This window comes from Cuculus canorus, chromosome 16 (assembly GCF_017976375.1).
Source record: "Cuculus canorus isolate bCucCan1 chromosome 16, bCucCan1.pri, whole genome shotgun sequence".
Lineage (NCBI taxonomy): Eukaryota > Metazoa > Chordata > Aves > Cuculiformes > Cuculidae > Cuculus > Cuculus canorus.
This window is the reverse complement of record NC_071416.1, coordinates 10,495,749-10,517,411: the sequence shown is the minus strand read 5'-3', so window position 1 is coordinate 10,517,411 and position 21,663 is coordinate 10,495,749. Positions and strand designations below refer to the sequence as shown.

General features: G+C 39.1%; 1 protein-coding gene across 2 annotated transcripts in view; it reads right to left on the bottom strand.

Moving 5' to 3' along the window:
* Nucleotides 1-21,663, bottom strand: part of DIDO1 (death inducer-obliterator 1) — a 51,717-nt gene that overhangs the window by 11,887 nt on the left and 18,167 nt on the right. For both annotated transcript variants that reach the window (XM_054081953.1, XM_054081955.1), the window contains 10 exons: nt 21,219-21,537; nt 18,151-18,363; nt 17,164-17,389; nt 4,562-5,024; nt 3,568-3,727; nt 2,750-2,866; nt 2,427-2,534; nt 1,853-1,988; nt 1,186-1,732; nt 164-317 (listed from right to left, as the gene is read on the bottom strand). In XM_054081953.1, coding sequence (XP_053937928.1) covers nt 164-317; nt 1,186-1,732; nt 1,853-1,988; nt 2,427-2,534; nt 2,750-2,866; nt 3,568-3,727; nt 4,562-5,024; nt 17,164-17,389; nt 18,151-18,363; nt 21,219-21,537 — 2,443 coding nt within the window. The remainder of the gene's footprint in view (nt 1-163; nt 318-1,185; nt 1,733-1,852; nt 1,989-2,426; nt 2,535-2,749; nt 2,867-3,567; nt 3,728-4,561; nt 5,025-17,163; nt 17,390-18,150; nt 18,364-21,218; nt 21,538-21,663) is intronic.

The following is a 21,663-nucleotide window of genomic DNA, read 5'->3' as shown; positions in this document are numbered from 1 at the left end:
CTTTTTTTTTTGCCCTTGAGCTCCTTTTCCTATTTCTAAAGGGCTGCCGCTTATCTCTACCATAGTTCTAATATAACAATGTAAATATAATGACCCCCCAGCCTTTCCAGCAACAGAAACTGCAGTACAGATTTACTCTAAACACAAACACGTTGGTGCTAACCTCGCTAAGATAATCAAAACACCCGGAGACAGGATATGCTTTAGTGACAAATTTGGCCACACTTTGCATGTTAATAAATCCTTTCCAAATGGTGTTGAGACGAGAGAGAAAGAGGGAGGTGTCGCTGTCTTGAGGGGAGCGCGGCTCTGCAACACTGCAAAACAAATCCAAACAGAAAGGTTACAGAATACAAACAAGAATGATCTTTTCTTTTCTTTGTCACTCCTCCTAATGATCTAATACTTTATTTTAAACAAATAACAGAATTTTTATTAATGCTTTGCTAATGTTTTCCATTAGCTGAGTAAGAGTGAAAAAAAGCAGAGTAATTGAAAATAAACTTGCAGCTGCAGACGAGCAAAAATATGTCGAAAGACATGACTTTTATAAAATTAGATTAGCCCTATAAATGTTGTGATTCTGAGTCTGTAAAAAACTAATCTGAATTAGATACTTCCCACTAACTCAGTCAACAACATGCATGTGACAGCAACTCTCAAGAAACTGATATGAACTAAAATGTTTAAACTGCAGTTTCACAACGATATAGTTTGCAATATTTAACTACTGTATATACCCAGAATATGCAAGAAATCTATTTCCTTTCAAGCTGATTAATTGGTTAATTTTAATTCATGTTTATAAATTCAGATGTAACAGTATTTTAATATAGGAGGAAAGTCTGCAAATGCCTTTACGGTATCTCTCACATACACTTGCTTTCTATATATTAATGTACATGCAGCCTTCTAAGGCTGCGTAACACCTTCAAGTTTTCTTTGTCTGCTGAAACACATTGTCGAATCTCTGCTGCCGACACGCCCCGATGCTCTCAAAGTTTTACCAACTAGAGAGGGTAAAGGACGTGATGGTAACCAAAGAATCTGCATCAGGTTAACTGAACACTGAAGCCAAAGATGCCTTTTGACCAAGGGTGGGGGGAAGGTACATAGGACACACAGGACTTTGAAGATAACCGCATTAAAGATGCAGTAGCTTGGCTTACTATTAAGTATACGCACTTGATATTGGGTGAATGATGAACTGCTAGGAATCTTGGGTCTGGTGAGGATGACGGTTTTGTTAATATTGATTTGGGGACCGTCATAACCGGTTTTGAAGTCTCTTGCTTTGTTTCCCCTGCTGAAACTTTGTCCAATGCAGGACCAGGACGCACAGCTGGCATCGCAGTCCCAGAGCTGCTGCTCAATGCTGTCCTGGGGTCTCTGCCAGAAACTGTCACAGTTGTGACAACAGTACCAGCACAAGAGGCAGGAAAAGCAGAAACCTCTTCAGGAACAAAAGAATCCGTGTTGTTATGGCCCTGGGTTGTAGGAATGTAAGTTCTTTCTTGACTTGACTGAGAAACTGCTTCCGCCACCGGTCCAGCTTCAGTTTCTGCTGCATTGTCGGAGACAGTCTCTTTGTCAGGCTCTGCTGTCGGGTCTGCTGCAGAGGTTTCATACTTTGGCTGAACTTCTGCTTTTGATTTCAACTCCCCTTTTTTAACAGCAGGTGCTATTTTCATCTTCTTAGCTGGTACTTCATCTTCGGATGCTGAAATCTGACCTATAAATTGATTTTAAAAGTGTCTCATTACTATTTAACAATGAAATGGTTTGGAGAAAAACAAACAAACAACTCAACATAACAATTCTTTACTTCACACAAAATAAGCACTGTAGATACCTGTACAGATTTTGCAGTTCAGGTCAAAAAGATGGGCTCGATGTTGACTTGTTGTATCCTTCAACATGCTGCTAAAAACATCTAGAGATGGAGAACTGTTCAAATTTGGTGCGGTTCGTGCTGACTCTTGCTGCTCCTAAAAGTGAATAAACAAAAATGATATTCCACTTGATCAATAATTTAAATAATAAAAAAATACTTTAGAAACCATTATTTAACTTCAGTTCTTTAAAAAAGAAAAAAAAGAAGATTAAAGGCCTTGGTTAAAATCTATCAAGTCATACAGAGTTCTCAAATAATATTTGTCCTCATTTCATTCCACAATTTTCTGAAGCAGATCATTAGTGCTCAGAAATAGAAGATTTCTCTGTAAAGAGCACGGTCTGAAAAAACACAGCATTTTAGAAGTGCGTGGAAAATGTGCCTATTGTTTGGTTGTTGCACATGTTCAAACTAAAGGAAAAACACTCACAGCACACCTGGAACAATCTGCACTTGTGATGAGATATCTGAGGCCCTCACTACTATTTATCTCCCTCGCTGTTTTCATGCTGAAGCAACAGCCAATACTTACATCAGAATCCGACACCGGTGGAGAATCTTCCATATTTACAACTGAAATATGTTCCTGTTTTACAGCTGTTTTCTTGATTTCCTGAGATTTGCTTCTAGACTCAACCATCTGAAAAAAATAAAACCATTTTGGTAAGAAACCCACATATCTATTTTATAATTTTATTCCATACTTCGCACGATAGGGAAAAAGTTCATTGAAACTGAACATTGTTAGTATTTCATTAGGAAGAAAATGGCATATAAACATAATATGGGTGCTAAGCGCTGGCAAATTCCCTCTTAAGTTGTTGATTAAGGACATGGGAAAATTTTGTTACTTACTGCTTTAGCTGGTTTCTCTTTCCATACAGACAGTTCTTTAGATAAAAGTTCTTCTGGTTTCATTCTCACTAGTTTTGACAGTGAGATTTCCTCTCGAAGGACTCGATGAAAAAGTCCCTGAAAACAAAACAGACTTTGTTGTCATGCTGAAGAGAATCTGCTTGGAAAAGTGACATTGTTTGCAGTGCTGAACAGGCAAAGCTGTTCTGATTCCCTACTAAAAATACCAGTAACTTATAGGCAAATTTAGAAATGTGCAGCAACCAGAAAATAAGGATGAAATAAACACTAAGTATGATTTTTTTCTTATTATCTATATCTTATATATCTATATATCTATATAACTATAACTGAATAGGAATGGCAGAGGCTGAACAGCCACTCTGCTGTTTCCCATCTGTCGTAGAAATTAAGGAAAAAAAGAAGTTTCAAGTGTTCTCTAGTGAATATTTTGATCTGCACCAGCACCCAATTTTTTCTTTTAAAGCACACACCTGACCATGTACACACACTAGAGAACATCACAAGAACAGACATTAATAAAGCCTGTTTTTATTTTGAGAAAGCCATTCTGTAAATAAATATTTCACACTAAATGCCCAAACTTAATAAATACTTGTGATCAACCAAAGGAGACTTTTTTAAAAAAGTTAATCAAGTAGTAGTGCAAAGTTTCGAATGGCTTTATAATAATCTTTTATAGCAAAATTTATAAGTCTCTATCTTGAAACTTATAATGTTTAAGGTTGAGTTTGACATAGGATTAAAACCCAACAGTATATTTCAGTATATGTTTACTGTTTAAGGAAATTCCAAACCTGGTTTTTGGGGTCCTTGAGATTGAACATGATGCTACGGTATTTACTCTTGTATCTGTTGTCCGTGACTTGGAACAAATTAAACATCTCCTTTTCAATATTGAGTGCTACTTTCCCTACTTCACTCTCTGTCATGACCAGATCATCGCTATCATTGACTCTGTTAAAAACAAGAAAGGGTTACGTGCACTTCTTAAACATGTATCTGCAGGCAGCATTCATAAAAACAAACCTTTCAGAGGAAGGAGCTAACCGAGGCTCCGTCTGACTCACTGAGGACTCAAGACTCCTTTAAAAAGCATCTCAAAGCCAAAGTCTATCTCAGGACCTCGAACTGTGAATTATGACCACCTCTCCCCTCCCGTCTGTCCTCAGGCAGCTAAGGAAGAAAGCCCTCGGGGAACCAAGTCAGCCTGTTCTGCTCCTGCTCATGGCAGTGACGTGAGAAGTTTCTCTGCCATGAACGCTACAGGAAGCCCAGGCACCAGAGTTTTACTCTGATTCTCCACTGTGAACAGCACCTCCATTTCAGAGGCAACACCAGCGGACAGAGGGCTGTAAGTATTGATGGCTGGCATCAGTTTGCATAAACATTATAAGAAAATCTGCTCTTTGGTTTTTCCCTTTTCTTTGCCAGGTGATACAGCTGTCTGCTTACTGGGGTTTGTTGCCATTGATTTTTTTTGGGAGGGAATCTCTACTTCAGTAAGTCTTTAAGCTTTCACTGTGGTACTTCCTATACTACGTTTCCTTCAACCTCAAATCTCTAAATGCTGCCACCATCAGATTTTAAAACTTCAGAGCATTTTTATATCAGGATATTTTGATATTCATTTTTTAATATAGACCTGGAATGCCAATTATCCTTGTAGTAATTTGTGGCATAAATTCAATCCCTCAAAAGCCCTTATCAAGAAGTAAACAAATTTCTGCAGGCTATACATTTACTTCTACTTGCAGCTTCCTATATAAAATAGGTGCTTTGAATTCCCACCTCTTCCACAAAATTTCTTTTAGGGACCGTCGAATATTCTGTCGAATCTGAGAGTTGGGTTGTGACTGGATAGGGCTGGCTGATGCTTTTGCTTGACCGCTTCCAGATGCAGTAGAAATGGAAGACAGTGAAGGCTTTTTGAGTCCTCCACCCAGACTGGAAGATGTAGCTGATTTTTTCGAAACTGATGAGCCATGAGAGAGAGATGACTGTTTTGAAGGAACGCCTGATGAAGGAAAACCGCCTGATGAAGCCCAAGGTTTCTTGGGAATTACACCTTTGAAACTTCCAGCAGGTTTAAGTGGCTGTTTAGTTAGTGATGTGTTAGAGAAGGACGAGGGCTTCTTTGACGGAAGATTTTTAGTGAGAGAAGAAATCTGTTTCTCCATAATCGATGCAACAGCTTTCTTTGATGCTGATGTGGGTTCTGCTCTATTGTCATGCTTTTTCTCTTCTCTTTGAGCTGTTAAAACAAAGAAGAAAATACAATATTAAAGGCTTAACTTCCTAACTAAGAGGACTGGTTAGCAATCTATAACGAAGAGACGGTGAAATGGCATCTCCAACAATAAGTAGAGAATTTATGCTCTTTACTTCCCCTAGTCTTTCTAAAGGTCATTTTAAAAACCATGCAGAAGTTGATGTAGTTGTTTTTTTGAAGAAATTTGTCTTTGATCATTCAGATAGTATTACACCTCAGAGGCGGACAGAAGTTCTGCTTTGGCTCTAAAAGTTGAAACTTTTATTTACAATCTATGCAAGAAAACTAAAAAAATGTAAAAAAAAAAAAAAAAAGGCACCACCTTCAAAGACTCCCAAGCAGGATTTCATGGTTAAGCTTCATAAACACCCCAAACACACACACAAAAAAAATCTGCATCTTATATTTAAACACAAAAACTCTCATGGCACCTCACAGAACCTGTTTATGACAGAGGCTGACCTGATGATAAAGTGCATGAATTAGAAACTGCATTAATATTACCTTAAGTTTTGTATTATTCAAGTTTAATAAACTCGTTCACCCAGATTTTTCATTTTAAAGAGCAAAGACAGACAAGTTACGTAGCACAGAAATTGCTTAAAAAAAATATAACTTTGATTATACACAATGAATATCACACTGATTATGCTGCTATCACACTGATTAGCACTGTCTCTCAGTTTCTAGCTAGATTCTAGATTTTATACAATAATGAAACATTAATACTGCTGCTCAGGCTGCGACAATCTAATTCCCACCATTCTTAGACTATCCCATTCACAATATTACAATTTTCCATTTAAATACTCTCTTCTAGCATTAATAAAATAACAGTTATACATCTTACATGAGAAAATGTACAATGTATAAGTCAAGGCTACAGTTTTCACCCATGCTGAAGTTACACTTGCACAGGAATTTAAGCGCAAACATTTCTTTAAATTGCATTTCACCTGCCCACCCTCCGGTGCCAACAGGAACAATTCATCACAGCAAAAAAGGCACAACTAAAAACCACACGCCCCACCGCAAACATCATTCACAAGACGTCCAAGTTACAGAGCGCTATCACCAGCACGTTCATCCCGACAGCTCAAACAACAAAGGGTTCTGATAGGAACTACCAAAAAACAACCCCTGAAATACACTTGTTTCAATTAGAAAAGCCATGTTTTCTCCCCCAAAAGCCTTTTTTCCTCACAAATCTGTAGTTAATCACTGACTAGTTAACAAGCTCATTTTCAATCTGATGTTTTTAGCTAGTGAAGGTATGTAGGTGAATTAGCCCAGAAGCCCTTGTTGTAAAACGAGGGACACTTCTGGGAAAGATCCAGGAATTTAACATGTGATAACTTTACCAAGGACCAAACAATCCCTCTTCACCTTCCAGGCCTTCTGTAACCAGAGCAGAAATTACTAGGAGAGTCTAAATTGTCCAGTCTTTCTATTTGTTCCAAGATGGCCTTGACGGGGACAAAGCATTCCTGTCATGTCTGATCCAATAAACCCCACAAATCAGCCGAAGTGTCAATAGAAACACCCCTCAAACCAGGGGAGATATGGAAGGCTTGAGAGATATAACATGACATTCCCTCATCCTGGGAGGAAATGGCCTTGAAAACCTTCTTCATACTTGACACTCAGCTACTCCCTAAATGTCAGGGAAGGCTTTCAGCAGAAAGATGCTTCTCATCCCATACTCTTTAAATGGGCTCCTACTGATGACAATTCCACCACCGCTACAGACACTGGAGGTCAAGGTGAGCTATGAAACAACACCGCATGTGAACTTGTAAGACTACGTGCAAGGGTGTGTGCTGAACGTCTGCTGGGACCCACGGAGAATCCTGAAGTTCCAGAAACACTACCTATTTATCTCTTATTTGTTTTCCTAGCAGCATTTTACAAGAAGGAACTCCTTCAGGAATTTTTCTGAGTGAGATTTAACTGCTTGAAGTGGAAAACAAAACAGTGGCCACATTACATTAAATAATTCCAAAGAATTTGTATTTTAATCTATTTTATAGTAAAATCTCCTTAGTCTTACACTATTCCTGTAGTTTTCCCTCAAGACTGGTCTTGGTCAGTGTCACAGACTGAGCTGGGGAGACCTTCTACGACCCACAAAGTCTCCCCTCCTGTCCTCACCCTCCCCTACCCATAACACCACACTAGCTGTCAGGAGGGTTCTGGCAATCCCAAGGAGAAGGAGTGGGAGCTATCGCTGATGGGTTTTGGGTTGATCACATGAGGCACCCAGAACTTCGCAGAGCTAAAAACCCAAATTGTTTTGAGTTAATGGCCTTGAACAGAGAGAAGGCAGATATCCAAAACACGCATACTGATAATGCTGCAGGAATTACTCTACTTCCATTCTCTTTTTTTTCCTGGTTTATTGTATCTTCTGCACAGATTTGTACCTTTGCAGTCAGGTAGGACAGAAGAACATTCCTGTGACTCATCATGAAAAGGCAGGATGGCACAGCTCGAGTTTCAAAATGCTGACAGCAAAATTCAGTCCTCAGTGCTAAGACATTCCAGTCTTTCAGTTTACAGCAGAAGTACAAAATATGAAATTCTAAACTGGTGTTTATTCTTCTGTACGCTATCTTTTTAATGATTACTTCAAAGTCATTAACAAGAACTACATTGATAAAAATAAAATAGCAGAGCCAAGATGTTGTGTCACTCAAATGTTGCATAGATGAGAACTATACGCCCACCACAAACTTTTCTGTTACAAACAGCTCTATCAGAGTAAGAATATGTACTTAAAAAATAAATAAATGAAAGTCTCTAGTACAGAGGTAGATTGATGTTTCCAGGGTTGAAGGGCAGCAGAATCAATGTGCCCAAGAAAGAGGCAGAAGCATCCTTTATTCTGCAAGTTGCCATCAGGACTGTTTAGAAGCATTTCCAAAAGAAGGCGTGTAGTTCTGTGCTTCTTCAGCCAATGGAAAATGTGCAAATATTTCACGAGCTTCACAAAAGTTTAACAGTTTTAAGCTACAATACTACTTTATATTAATTAAAACTGCAGTACTGGTTGATTAGAGAAATAGACAGCAAAGGTGCTGCATGTGGTAATTCAGCCACACGTAGCTCATTCAGGGCTTCTGAACACCTACCAACTGCTTCTTCAAATTTACAGGACCTGTCACTGTATTTGAAGGACAACCGTAATCGCATTCACGTTTTGACAGAGAATCAAGACTATTTAAATCCTACATATACAAATAAACCGTGATGGCTGTAGATAAACCTAATCTAAAAAAAAATTTCTATACTATTTTGATTATGAGAAACCAGAACTGTTGTCCTACTGAGCTTTGGTTTTGAGTGACAGGATTAATGTGCTGCCACATAGTCCAGCTGAACCAACTCACTGTGTCGTTACGTGGGTCTTGGATCCAACACACAGGAGCGCCCAGCTGAGTGTGCAAAAGGAGCAGGACTGCCTCTTCTGGTGGCAGCTCACTCCGCTGTTGACTTGGCTGCAACATGAGCACACCCCAAAGCTTATGCTGTCTTCTGACAGGTGTGAAACTATGGCAAACGTATGTTTGGAAGAGTTAACTGCAACAGGTACTCTTCTCAGAGAGCAGTGTGCCAGCATATGCAGGATTTGCCTTCTGAACAGATACCATGGCTGCCCAGCAAATTGACAGGACACAAAGGAACAGGTATTCTCTCAGACCACGAGCTTCAAATTGCTTGGCCTTCAATCCATGAACAACTTGAAGATAAGGCACAGTCAGTGCTGACTGTACACACTTGCCACTGTATTTAGACTGCAATGTTTCTGGTCCTTTTCATCAGCAACTGCAGCATACCTAAGTGCTCTTAAACAAATTTAAACTAAAAGGATAGAGACAACTACTGACCATTAGTCTGTGCAGCCCAACAGAATGATCAGGAGTTTCACCACAGACAGAATATTAGTGTCAGAAGAAGGCAATTAGTGGCTTTTCTAGTCAGTCCTTCTGAACACCCAGGCATACTTTCCTTGGACTGATATTAGAAATGGTATTTAAAACAAAACAAACATTAATTCCCATCTTCCCATTTTGTCCTGTGAGCCATTTATTAGGATCCCAACAGGACCCTTCTTGAGTGAAGAGACATGAATGAAAAAGACTGAGAGGTTCAGATGGAGCTCACGAGTCAGCTCGCTTCCAAAGCGAATCCTCTGGCAGAGAAAAGTGCATTCCTTGCAAGGCTTAAGAAATAGCATTACTGTTGGTACGCTCACTACAGACTCAACTATAATCTCCCCCACTAGATGTCAACAGATACAGAAACTCTGCTAAGGGAATTCCCTGTGACGCCAAGACAAATATTACAACATACAGCTAAGAACAAAGCTTCTGTGAGCGGTGGAGGATGCAACAGCCACATTATCCATCATGTTACAGAGGAGCCTGCTGAAAGCCTGATGGTTGTGTGTCCTTCACTTCTGTACATCCCAGCCCTAGTGTTTCAGCATTGCAGCACGGTTCCTGGAGCCCAATTTAAGAATGATTTCCACAGTGCAGCGCTGCTCAATTCTGCGTGAAGGACTTGTGGGATGCCTACATATCACTATCCCTCACCTACACTGGGAGGCCGTGTTCTACACTACCAGCACAGAAATGATCCAAAGGAAACTTTGCTCCTTCTCTGATCTCTTTATAGCATCCAACCCTATGCTAAGGGTTTTTTCCTCCCTTGCCCTATCCAATCAATCTTTCTTTGGAAGAGCTGCTTTAGAAAGCCATTTAAAAAAACACCCTCACTCCCCCAGTTTCTGTTTAAATGATCTCATTTATGACAGGATATTTTTGTTGGAGATACGAGTTTTTCTAGATTTTAAATACACGAGGAAATGGACTGCTAGTTTTGTTAGAACAGTCCTAGAATTACTGAAATCCCATTTTAAATTTCTTCAGTCCGTCTACCTAGTTGATGCTAAAAGTTTTAAGCAATGCTGTAGATAAACCGCAGGCAGTTACACTCTAAGAGCCTGGTCCATAATCGGTCTGTAAGGCTCAGATTTAAAAAGGAGCTTTGTGGGAAAAAAACAAAAACCACCAAAAAACCCATCACAGCTGTGACTAGAGAACACAAAACAGGCTTTTGTGAAAAATGTCTCACAGCCATGCCCACTGGTTGGTTGTTATGTAGTATTATTAGAAGAAATTTCCCTATGGAATTAAAAATTTGGCAGAAGGCTGTTCAAACACCTCAACTATTGCCACTGGTGTTTAAGATTGTCTTAAAGATTGCCTGTGTTCTCCTCCATCCACATTAATCCACTCTTCCCCCCACCCCCCCCCCAAAGATAAAATTCCTCAAGGCATTGTGTGGGAAGCATGTGTTGAAGACCATGTTGTCTTGTCCAGATTGGACAGAGGTTCCCCCAGTGGCAGCAGGGGAGCAGGACTGCCTGGCACATCAGCGAGGGGCGCGGGGCTGCCTAAGCCTGTATGGGTTCTACAGCTACTTTTCATGCTCCTCTGTCTCCAGAATAGTGTGGCAGAAAACAGTAAGGAAGCTGGAAGTTAACATTCAGTAATTTTCCATTAAAAAATAAAATCTCTAAGATTTCACGATATCAGTAATAAAACTCAACAAGCGGAGTACAGCTAGTTTAAAAAGTGGATCATTTAACCTTTTAAAGTGGATCATTTAACCACACTTAAAAGGATTTTTATGTCCTTTTAAAAAAATTCGTACCAGTGCTGCTTTGCAGTTGCTAAAAAAGCAAAATGACCGTGTGGAAGGCGATCTCCAGCAGCCTGGGTAAAGGCTGTCCAGAGCCGAGTAATTCTGTATTTCGAGAAGAGTTTCTCTTGAAAGAGAGGCAACAGCACCAGCCTTTACAACAGCTTAAGCCTCCAACAGGAATGCAAGTGTGAAAAGACCAACTGGAAGCAATGATCTGTTTGGGATTTCCCAAAAGAATCCAGCCAGCATTTTGAGTGTCACTCAAAAACTGGCCTGTGAAGTGGCACTGGGAGGTTCCATATGCTCCTGCAGCTCCTTCTTGCTCAGATGCAGTTGTCCCAGCATGCTGCAGCTGTCCGGTCTGACACTACAGAAGGCGAGGGCAGCCCATTTTGGCACATCTCACGGTAGAAAAGGATAGTCCCTTAGCTCACAGAGACAAAACACCTCACCTCTATTTACCACTATCAGAGAATTTAGCAACTGCATTTACCCTTTTGTAAAACTGTTGAAGCAGATGATGGGCAAGGTATGTCAAATTTAAAACCGGTGTTGTTCCAACAGCTTCCCTTCCCCACTCAGCTTCACCATGTCCTAAACAGACCTGTTGGATGCTGCTGGGTATGATCCCAGCCAGCAGTTATTTCACAGAGCAGAACTTTAACTAACCCCTCCACCCCAATGCAGTGGCTGATAGCCATGAGTTTCATCCATGACTTCTTCTGAAGTGAAACCCTTCGTCACATTATTTAACTTAAAAAATTGAACAAACACATGGGTGGGCTGGTGCTTTTGATGCCAGCTACAAAGCACTCTACAATAGGAAGGTACTTACCAGTTACAAGGCGTTTCTCAAGTGCAGCCTTAGCACAGTCTCACTGCTGGGATGCATGCATGACATCTCAGAGACTTGCGATGTCAGTCCTGTTAGGTGCCACTGAAGCACCCTCTTGTGGCACTGAACATTCAGTGCCCAAGGCTGCGAAGGTGAGGTGTGGTCTGCAGCAGCTTTGGTTCCACGGTGTTCAACTGTTGCTTCCCTGAAACCTGTTGTTGCTAGACTTTTTGTCATTTCCCTCAAAGATAACTTAGCATTCATTCTAAATAATTTTAAAGTACTGAGCTATTCTTACATAGGTTTCGGTGATAGTTTTTGCTGTTAACTGCCTATGAACATGTCTGCTTACAACTTAGAGACTTAATCAAACTTTATTATCAATAACTATAGTATTCCAGGTGTGCCTCCTGCCCTGTGGTTTTTCTTCAAAAGCCACTACTGCTTCTAATGTGCACCACAACGAGAAGCTTGTAATTAAGCTGCCCGCGTGCCAAGCCTTTACGTTCAGACACAAAAAAGAAAGCAAAATTATCTTTAAAGAAACTCTTTGACAAGGGCCTTTTTTGTGGTGGCAATTTGTTCGCGCTCAAGCCAATGCTGTAGCTATGCTGATGCGTATCTGCAACTTAGACACGAAAAGCTCTGTTTTAATCTGCATGAAATTATAATGATTTATCTGATCTACATTAGATCCCTACATCTTTACAATTACACCACTCCTGAGGGAGAGGCACCACCTGCTGCTGAAAAAAAGGGGTCCTTATTTTCCAGACCCTTTATAGGTTGGAATCACCACTCCTTGCAGGGACAGGCCATCTTCAGGTTCCAAATTCAGATCAGACACAGCAACCCATCAGCAGTAAAACTTGACACCCAAGTGCAGATCATCTCAAAAAAACACCCCTTTTATTTGGGCACTAGCAGAGGAAGATCTTTTTCACTATGCAGTCAAGTGAACAAGTTCAAAGAACTAAAGTAACATTAGTAAAAGAAAGCAAAACAGCAATAGAGGGTGGTGAGTTTTTTTTAATCAATCTTTCATCACTTTCAGAGTTGGTGACAAGAGATAAACCACCCTAATATTCATAGTGCATCTGTAAGCTGTACCAGGTTTCTGCCCCCCCAACCCTGGCTCTCAGTAGTAGTTCCTTCTACTGAAGCCAAGCACCCACGATGGCAGAGTGCTGGCTTTCTGTCATCCAAGCGCCTTGGGCGTGTTAGGTGCTTGAAAGGCAAAATAGGAAACATGCCAGCAGCAAGGACCAGCCCTCCTAACTCAAGAGATACGGCAAAAATCTTCATGTGGCTGACAGCCACAGGACAGATGTAACATACCTTGTAGAGCAGAGAAGGGGAGCTCCGGTAGTTCACAGGCAGGGGATGATAACCGCTCCCCATGGATCCCACTGCTCCTTTTAATTGGCCGGGTCCCAGGGGCCATTGGCTTCAGCAGCCACTACTGGTGTGCCTCACTCTGCAGCCAGGGTTCAGGTCCTGTGCCAGCCCCCATGCCAGCACAGCCCCTGCCAGTCTCATGATGCAAGTTCAGCACCAGTGGCTGCGTTACACCAGCCACTCCGCTACTATGATCCTTCCAAGGCCAGAAGACGTCCAACATGAATTAGCTCAGAAGTTCTGGCAGACTCATCTGAGGCATTCTGATCATTACTTGGTCTGTCAGCAGCCTTCCTGAACACTCCTCTAGTTACAGTGGGTTAAGGCTAGACCTACACACACAGCAGCCACACGCCCCAGAAAATGGCCAGTAATAAAGCAAGTATTTTTATTGGTACTACTCAATACTTATTGCCTCTTAGTATGGGTCTACGCTGCAGAACACAGCATTAAGTTCCCTCAGCTTTCAGGGAGTTAATTCCAGATGCCAGAAGTAGTTTGGTTCCAAATGTATGGAACTTGGCATAGGCTGTTTTTTCCTACGGGCAAGTACTCGCACAAAAACAAAGGCATCAAGTTTAACTAAATCAGTCCTTGCAGACAAACATACTTATGACTTAAGAATAGCTTCTCTAAGTAAAATATTTGTAAAAGCTAAGCTAAGGCAACAGCAGTATACATTTATCGCTAAGTGCAATTAAGATGTTTAAGTAGCTTTAGCATCCGAGTTGAGTAAATTACCGGTTCATCTATTTCTTTTAAGTCTAATAAGATAAATCAGCTGAACTCCAACAAAGGCTTGAAGCACGGACAAGTACTTCGTATACCTGACTGCGTAGTTTCAAAATCGGGATACTTCGAAACATCTACCTTCTTCCCCTCCTTTTGGATTCAGCTTCTATTTAAAACCTGCTGATATATTTGCTGCTGACTCCTACTTGACAATTAACAGCAAAAATATAGAAAACAGTCTTCCTCTATCAAGCAGAAAACCTGAGTTCAGGTGCTTCAGAAATACACGCTGATACTGCTGATAAACCTTTGCATCAAACTTCATGTTAGAAGTGTTTCTTTACCCCCTTTCTAAAGGGCAGCAGTGAATGTAATGGACAAATCTGGAAGCTAGGATAACTTCTGAAATTCAATATAAAAGTTGAGCACTGTATATTAGATTAATAGCAATTTTCCCAACAAAATTAAAAAATCACTTCTGAAAGGGAATGTGATGCATACCTGGTTTCCTCTTGTATGTGTAGTTCAAACACTGCTTGCAACTTTAAAGGTACTTATACTTGATACTCACTTCACAAAGCAAGCTCAAGGTATTTCCTACTCTAGTTATTAAGTTAATAAATAGGATTAATTTCACTGTGAACATCAAGATGTTAGCACTATTATCAGGCTGCAGGTTCTGGTGTACAAAGTCACTTCCAAATCTAATCCAGCCCCCAAAAAACTACAGGAAAAAAAAAAATAGGGAGTGAAGAAACACAAACTAATAGGGTAACAGATTAAAAAAAAACCACTGTTCTATATAACTGTGTGCTAGCACCAAATATCCTTTTTTTTTTTTTCCCCCCCCTTTTTTTAAATGCAAAACAGGTTGGGAAGAGAAAAGGGGGCTCGGTGACAGGGTTTAAATGCAAATATACTATTTGTCCCTATCATCAAGTGCATCTGTAAGACAGGTTTGATTTTCTTCTTGCTTCTACTTAATAAAACTACTGCCATATGTAACAAATTCTTGTACCTGACAAATAGAGAGTAAGTGTATAAAGTAAATCCACGTCCGAAATGACAAACTGCCTAATGGAAAGAGTATTAAAGAGTGAGTCTGCTAATCATGTTAAGTTTTGTTAATTCCTAAAGGGCCTCGTGCACTGAAATCACAAAAAAAGACTTGCAGATGTGGCTCGAAGCTCTGGAATGCAGGCTGTATTTTGGAATACTGTATGTGGAAGAATCCCATCCTTGGCCTCCTCTAGGTGACCTTAAGCCCCAACATTCGACACTCAGATGTCTGAAGTAGTCATCTTAAATGTCTTTCACAAACAAATGCTCAGAAATAAGCATTTCTAAACAAGGAGCCATTTTGTTCTACGATTAGTGCCTAAATCAGCTATGCTTTGTCCACAGAAGGTGTTTTTCTTGACAGATTAGCTCAGGCTTGAAGAGTTCTAACTTTCAGATACCCGAAGTGAAGTGCGACTCTCAGGAATTTCCATGACGCTGTAACTTCTATGTCTTGAGCAGCACATAAAGATTTGATAAATAAACAAAATCTTGCAGGAGACTCTCAAAGATGATGCAATAGCAGCTTCTCAGGAAGATTACAGCTCAAACCCATCCGATCAAAAAGTAGAACAGTTTTCTTCACAAATACACAATTAATTCACCCAGGAATTCAGCAACGGCACCGAGTCTCCACATTAGTACAACTTACCTTAGTAACAGCAATCTGAAGTTCTTCCCTGCTTTTGATATGAGAGTTCTTCATCACACGAACTAGGCTGTTTTCTGTTCATTACTAAAGTCTTATACATACACATATTTTTGAGCCAATTTAACAATGTAGCTACAAGAATCCAATTTTCTACTAGAATTAGTTAAATCTCTATCACCGCAAGTGCAGTAAACCTTGAGAATAACCCCCCTAAAAAATCCCCTACACCCACTGCGTCAAAACCTGTACGCCTGTCTCCTAGAAAAAAACCCTAGAGCAATAAGGACATTTTAAGTGATATATGGTTACGAGATATAAAGTGTCATAAAAATTTGCTGTGAAAAATAAGCCCTTTTAGTTTCATTTTTATCTTTCTAATTTTAGTTATGTTTAAATCATTACTGCTTCTGGCAAAAAAAGCTACAGTTTCTTTAAGAGAAGTTTAAAAAAATGCAAGTTTATAAAAATATCTATCTTAAGAGCTCACTATAAAAATGGCACAGGGCTCAAGTAACAAAATACGCAACGAATAGATGCAGGGAAAAAATATAACCTTCGAAACATTTGATGTGGGTAAACACAACTAAAATATATTATGTAAGTCTACTACGTGCTATAATAATAAACAGTAATTTGCGGTAGCAGGTGTTTCCTCTGTTCAAAAATCAAATCTAAAAAGAATCTCATCATAAAGAATTTATAAACTTATCAGTTACTTTACATCTAAAGTTAGCGTTTAATAACTAGGTTTATTTCTGACCATAGGCTAAAGTGTGGTTAAGAAAGTTGTGAGAATTGAATTTCTGAATTCATTAATCTTCAAATGAGTAAACATATAACACCAGGTCATGTGTTTTATAGGTGTGATATGTAAGACTTCATCTGAAGTTCCACCACTGTATTATCAAACTGCTTAGATGGAGTCATTCAGAAACGTCACTAGCAGAAAGACTTGTTCAGGCTACAAAGCAGTATTTACTTACCTTTATGAGAGTTACAAGGATGCTATTCGAAACCTGAAAAAATATGCAAGGCGATATCTCTGCCTAATATCCCCTTACGACGTGTTCTTGTGTGTGTGGATAATGTGTGACATATGAACACGTACAAAGAAAGAAAAAAAAAGAGTACTGCCTCCCCCAAATGTAAAAAGTAAAGAATGGTCCTTAAATTATTTCATGTAAGGAAGGAAAGCAGCAGGAAGAACTTGGATATACTTGACAGGTAAAAGCTGTTTGCAGAAGTGTATCGTTGGATACCACGTTGGAAGATTCCATTCTCGGCACTAGCACTGAAAATGCAACACCTAAGGCAGGTGCCAAACCTAAATTACAAAAATACAACCCCAACAAGTACAGTCAATTGATGATTCACGGTGCACACGCCGTGCTGCCTTCCTGTGAAACTTACCACAAACACGTTCATACTTACCTTTTCTAGATTAGAAACAGTTATTGTCTTTATGAGAAAAAATTAAAGCTTAATCATGTAGTTCTCATAGAGAAATCAGTTGGGTAGGCTCTTATCATACGATACAACTGAAACTTCTACAAGTGTCTCCCATTTGTGTGCATCTGTGTGTGAATCTTTGAAGGTGAAGAAAAGTAGTTTGGTGCCATACAAAAAAAAAAAAAGAAACCCAAATCCTAAACTCCCTAGTCTTGTAGAGCCAAGAATGGATGGGTATTCAAGAAAATGTAAATGATTATTCAGGAATATCCCTATGCAATACATACATTTGAACAACACTGAAGATGAAATGGCAGCAGTCCTTTCAGGCTTTACAGCATTGTAATTATGATCGCTTGCCCAGGACGGTGTGCTGTTTTCTGCTACTGCCTCTTTGGCAGTAGGCTGAGCGCTTGCTTCAGTCTTGGCAGTTGTCAAAACAGTCTTCTTCATATTTATCTCTCTTTTCTCAGGAAATTGTCTCTTCTGGCCTGAAAGAGGCTTAATACCTGCCTGCATGATTAAAAGAAGCTTAATTAATAATAATCATAAAATAAATACTATTTCACTAACAAGCAGAGATAGTTACATACACGCACACAGATTTCCTCTATAGTAAGCTCCTGTAAATACACCTGAAATGTTGTGATTTCACATTCAAGTCTATAAAGCAAATATGCACTGTAACTTCAGGAAGAGAATGGTAAAGAAACCACCTCAAAACAGTACTTATAATCAAGCTGTAGGTTTTTTCCTTTGTTTGAAGAACTACTGCCCATTTTATAGTGGTTTCAAAAAGGAAGGAAGGCTCTGATTTCACCTTTTTGCTTCCCAAAGCACACATACAATGCAGTCACATTAGTTCACAATTCACAGTAATTCCACATTACGGCCCAAAACACAGCAATGTGGAATTTATAAAGGTAAAAGTAATATAATTAAAATTAAAAAGGTGTACTGCTTATATTTTTTAAAGCTAAATTAATTTGAAATAAAATATTTTTTATTTAAAACAATGGTGCACTGTCATCCAGAAGTTTCTTTCAATAAATCACCTCTAGATAGAGGCAGTTATTAAGATTTTTAGAAAGTGACATGAAAACTTTTTATTGTCAGAAGAATTAAACAGTGCTTTTACTAGAGAAAAGGCAAGTGAAATAAACCAGAAAGTTCCTCTTCAATACAGGACTAATTTTATTAGTCTCAAAAAAGAGAGTACAGGAATAAGTTATTGTGCTCCAGGACAACTGTTTGGATCCTGAACACCAGCTTACCTGCTGCTGGGATTTTGACATGCCAGGTTTTTCAGATTTTGGTCTGATCTTCTCTTTTGGTTTTGGTTTTGCATCTTTGCCAGCACTTAAAAACTTCATAGTGGCTGCAGCGTGTTTGAGAATGCAGTCATTGCTGCAATACACAGAATCAGGCTGAGCCAAATTGGAACATCCAGGACCAATGCACTTGGATGCACCAGGAGCTTCAATGACCTACAGATTGAAATGGAGCAAATTCAAACTTCAAAATAGGAAACAACAGAAACACACCTTTATAACATGAAGAAATGCTTACACATGGTATGCGCAGACTGCAGCTTTGACTATTAGTGACCTGCACAACTGCCAGCATGAAAACAACTTTCATTTATGACATAACAGAAACAACCCATGCAAACGGTAGGAATTTCATTCTTGAAACACTCTTTTCAGAATGTGTTGTATTTTCAAGTGGTTGGTCTCCTAGCAGTGAACTAAGTGAGGCTGTTTTCCTATATTTTCCAATTCCATAAGCACACAAATGCTTTTTTCTGATCCTCTACATCATGTGAGAAATCTCTTCAATAATGCAGAACTGGCTTCTAAAGAGCAAGGTTTCTAAAACACATTTTACTTATGTATCACCATCAGCAGCTGTCCTCAACCATGCACACACGCTAAAGGAAGCGCTCAACTATTCAGCTGTGCAGATAATTCCCGCTCTAGAGGTTTACTAGTTTTAATTTTAGAAGTTTCCAGCTTACATAAACAAAAACACTCTCCTAGGCAATTTTGCCACAGCCTTTTGCTCAGTCACATACTGAGAAGTTTGCATATAGAATCCACAGACTCCTCTACCTCACCATCACTCTCCATTTACACTGAAAGGTTACTTACTAATCACTTCCTCTCCAAATGTTAAGATGTAGAAAACAGCACATTTCTTGAAAACAATATATTAGGTGAAAGCCTAGAAATATTTGAAGGCCCTTTAGGCTCTAACGCATCACTTGTAGGTACGATGCGCCTTAGTCTCACTCTTCAACATTACTCCTAAAAACGTTCAACGATACCCCTAACACTCAGAACTACTGTAGTTCTACACAGCCTCTCCCCTTATAAATAAACCACAATTTCTAAGTATCAAAACTGTTTTTCAGGAATACTTCCAGTTTAAAAAACTATTATTTGCATAGCATGGCTTATTTTTCCCCTATCAAAAGTCAGTAAAGACAGCACCATCAGCTGCAGTCTGGGCTTGGTAATTTTCTCCTAATAATTAAGTTTATGCTTTACAATACTTTTCCATCATGTACACAGGACATGATGTACATGAAGTACAGGAACAAAGTGTCAACCCATGTTCCCTAAGTAGTACATCAACCTTCAGATTAAATGAGATATCACTTCTAATTAAGGGCATTTACTCAGATCAAACTTTCAGTGTTGATGTCTGTACTTACATAACTTCTAGGAGTTTTAACTATGAGCCAAAACTCCACAGCTACAGCTGCTTATGGAGAGCAACACAAAGGAGTCTTCCTCCAAGTGCTTAGAATACCAGTGAAAGAGAATCGATAAACTGAATAATGAGACTGTTCAGTCACTGTAACAGTGTTTTCAGCACACCAAGGTATGAAATAGCAATCATCTTTTTGCCTAGAACGGACAGTGAAACCTGCAGCGAGAGTGGTGCCACAGAGGCTTCTTAACTGAGGTCTGAGAGACACCATGGGATAAAACACAGCAAGCCCTGACCGCTCATTTCTCTCTGAACCTGGTACCACCTGGCAACACAGAGCAGTGTTGCATTCCATTTCCAAATGCCAAGAGGAGACCTAAAATATAAGCAGTTCCTCCATAAAAGGCAATGAGTTAATTATCATTATGTTTTTCTTTCACTAAATGAGAGATGCCCAACACATTCAAGTACTTGTTAGCATACTAACATCAAAGATTAACTGGGGATGCTCAGAAACAGAACTTAATTTAATAGTAACCCTGCCAGTGAAATGCAGAACACCACCAGCAGAAATGTCTTTGAAAACATTTTAAAACAATACTGTTTTTATACACATTTATCTTACAAAAGTCAATATTTCTATATTGAGCTCAAACTGTTCTGATCTCTACATTAAGCTTGCTGTGCTGACAATGGGAAGCTCTGCTATTTAAATAGACTGGAAGCAGGTGATGTTCCAGACGTGTTTCGTAGAAAATGTACTACAACACAAATGAACTCCAGAGATACATTTATATTCAAACTTGTAATACTTACTTTAGAGACAATTTCCAAGTTTAAAGATTAGGCATCAAAGCACATACTCGTACAGAAAAAATATTAATAGCTGTAGGATTCTAACAGCAAATAAACTGAACATGGTTTTGAAGACAGAACAAAAGGAACAGGTTCAAGATCTTGGAATAACTACAGTAGTTTAGGTAGTACAAAGACAACCACTGTAGCACAAAGTTCTTAGTTTGCATACATTGAAGAAGCTTTTGAAATGGGCATGGAACTTGCTATTTTAAAATTTAAACTCTTTATACTTTACGCCAGATTCACAGTAATTCAAAATACACATTTTTACGTTAAAAATGGTAGTATGAAATAATTCTTTATGTACTAATCATTTGCAGAAGCATTAGGACAAAACCCAGAACTTCAAAGACTAAGAGGAAACACAGCTAGAATTAAATCCAACAGACACTTCTCAATGTTTAGTGACAAGTTTCACTATCGTGAAAAAAGTCTAAAATTGAGATTATTTCAAAGCTAGTATAAACTAGCCCATATCTCTAATATCTTTAATAAAAGAACTACTTATTATTTGACTTCCAAAACAGAGAGGGCAGAATAATGCAAAGCATGTAGTGTGGCTTTTCCTTACGCCTACATAAAACTTAAATTATCCTACTTTAAAATAACACTAGTTTTAGTTCCTGTACTGACAGAACTATAGATAAACTTCTACCAAACAGTAATATTTAGCTTTAAAAAATCCAGTCAGATTTACAGCCGTACAAGTAAGCCACTGTCTTAATGTACTCAGTGAAATACAAAAAATAATAAAGTTAAAAATACTTACAGGTTGAAATATCTTTAGTTTTTTCTTTCCACTTGGATTGGTAGCTTTTTCAATCCTACCCTTGATTCCTTGGTCCTCAACAGATTTTTGTTCAATTGTTCCTATGCTTGTACATTCTGTTCCATCCACATTTATTTGTCCCACTTTTGCTTCCTGCTGGTCTGTGTCTGAAATGGGCTCATCTTGTCCTTGTAGAATGGTGCAGTTTGGACAGATGTAGTCCTCACCATTCCTCTCCAGCAATCGCCCTCGAGCCTCAGAAATACCCACGCAGTCACCATGAAACCATTCCTCGCATCTATCGCAACAAATCATAAACCTGAAAAAAACAAAAGCAGGGAACAGTAAAACATTGTGAAATTACGACAACGCTGAACAGATATTTCAAGGTGCATATACATATCTCTCTCTTAAGTACTCTGTTAAAGCACCTGCATACTGTTCT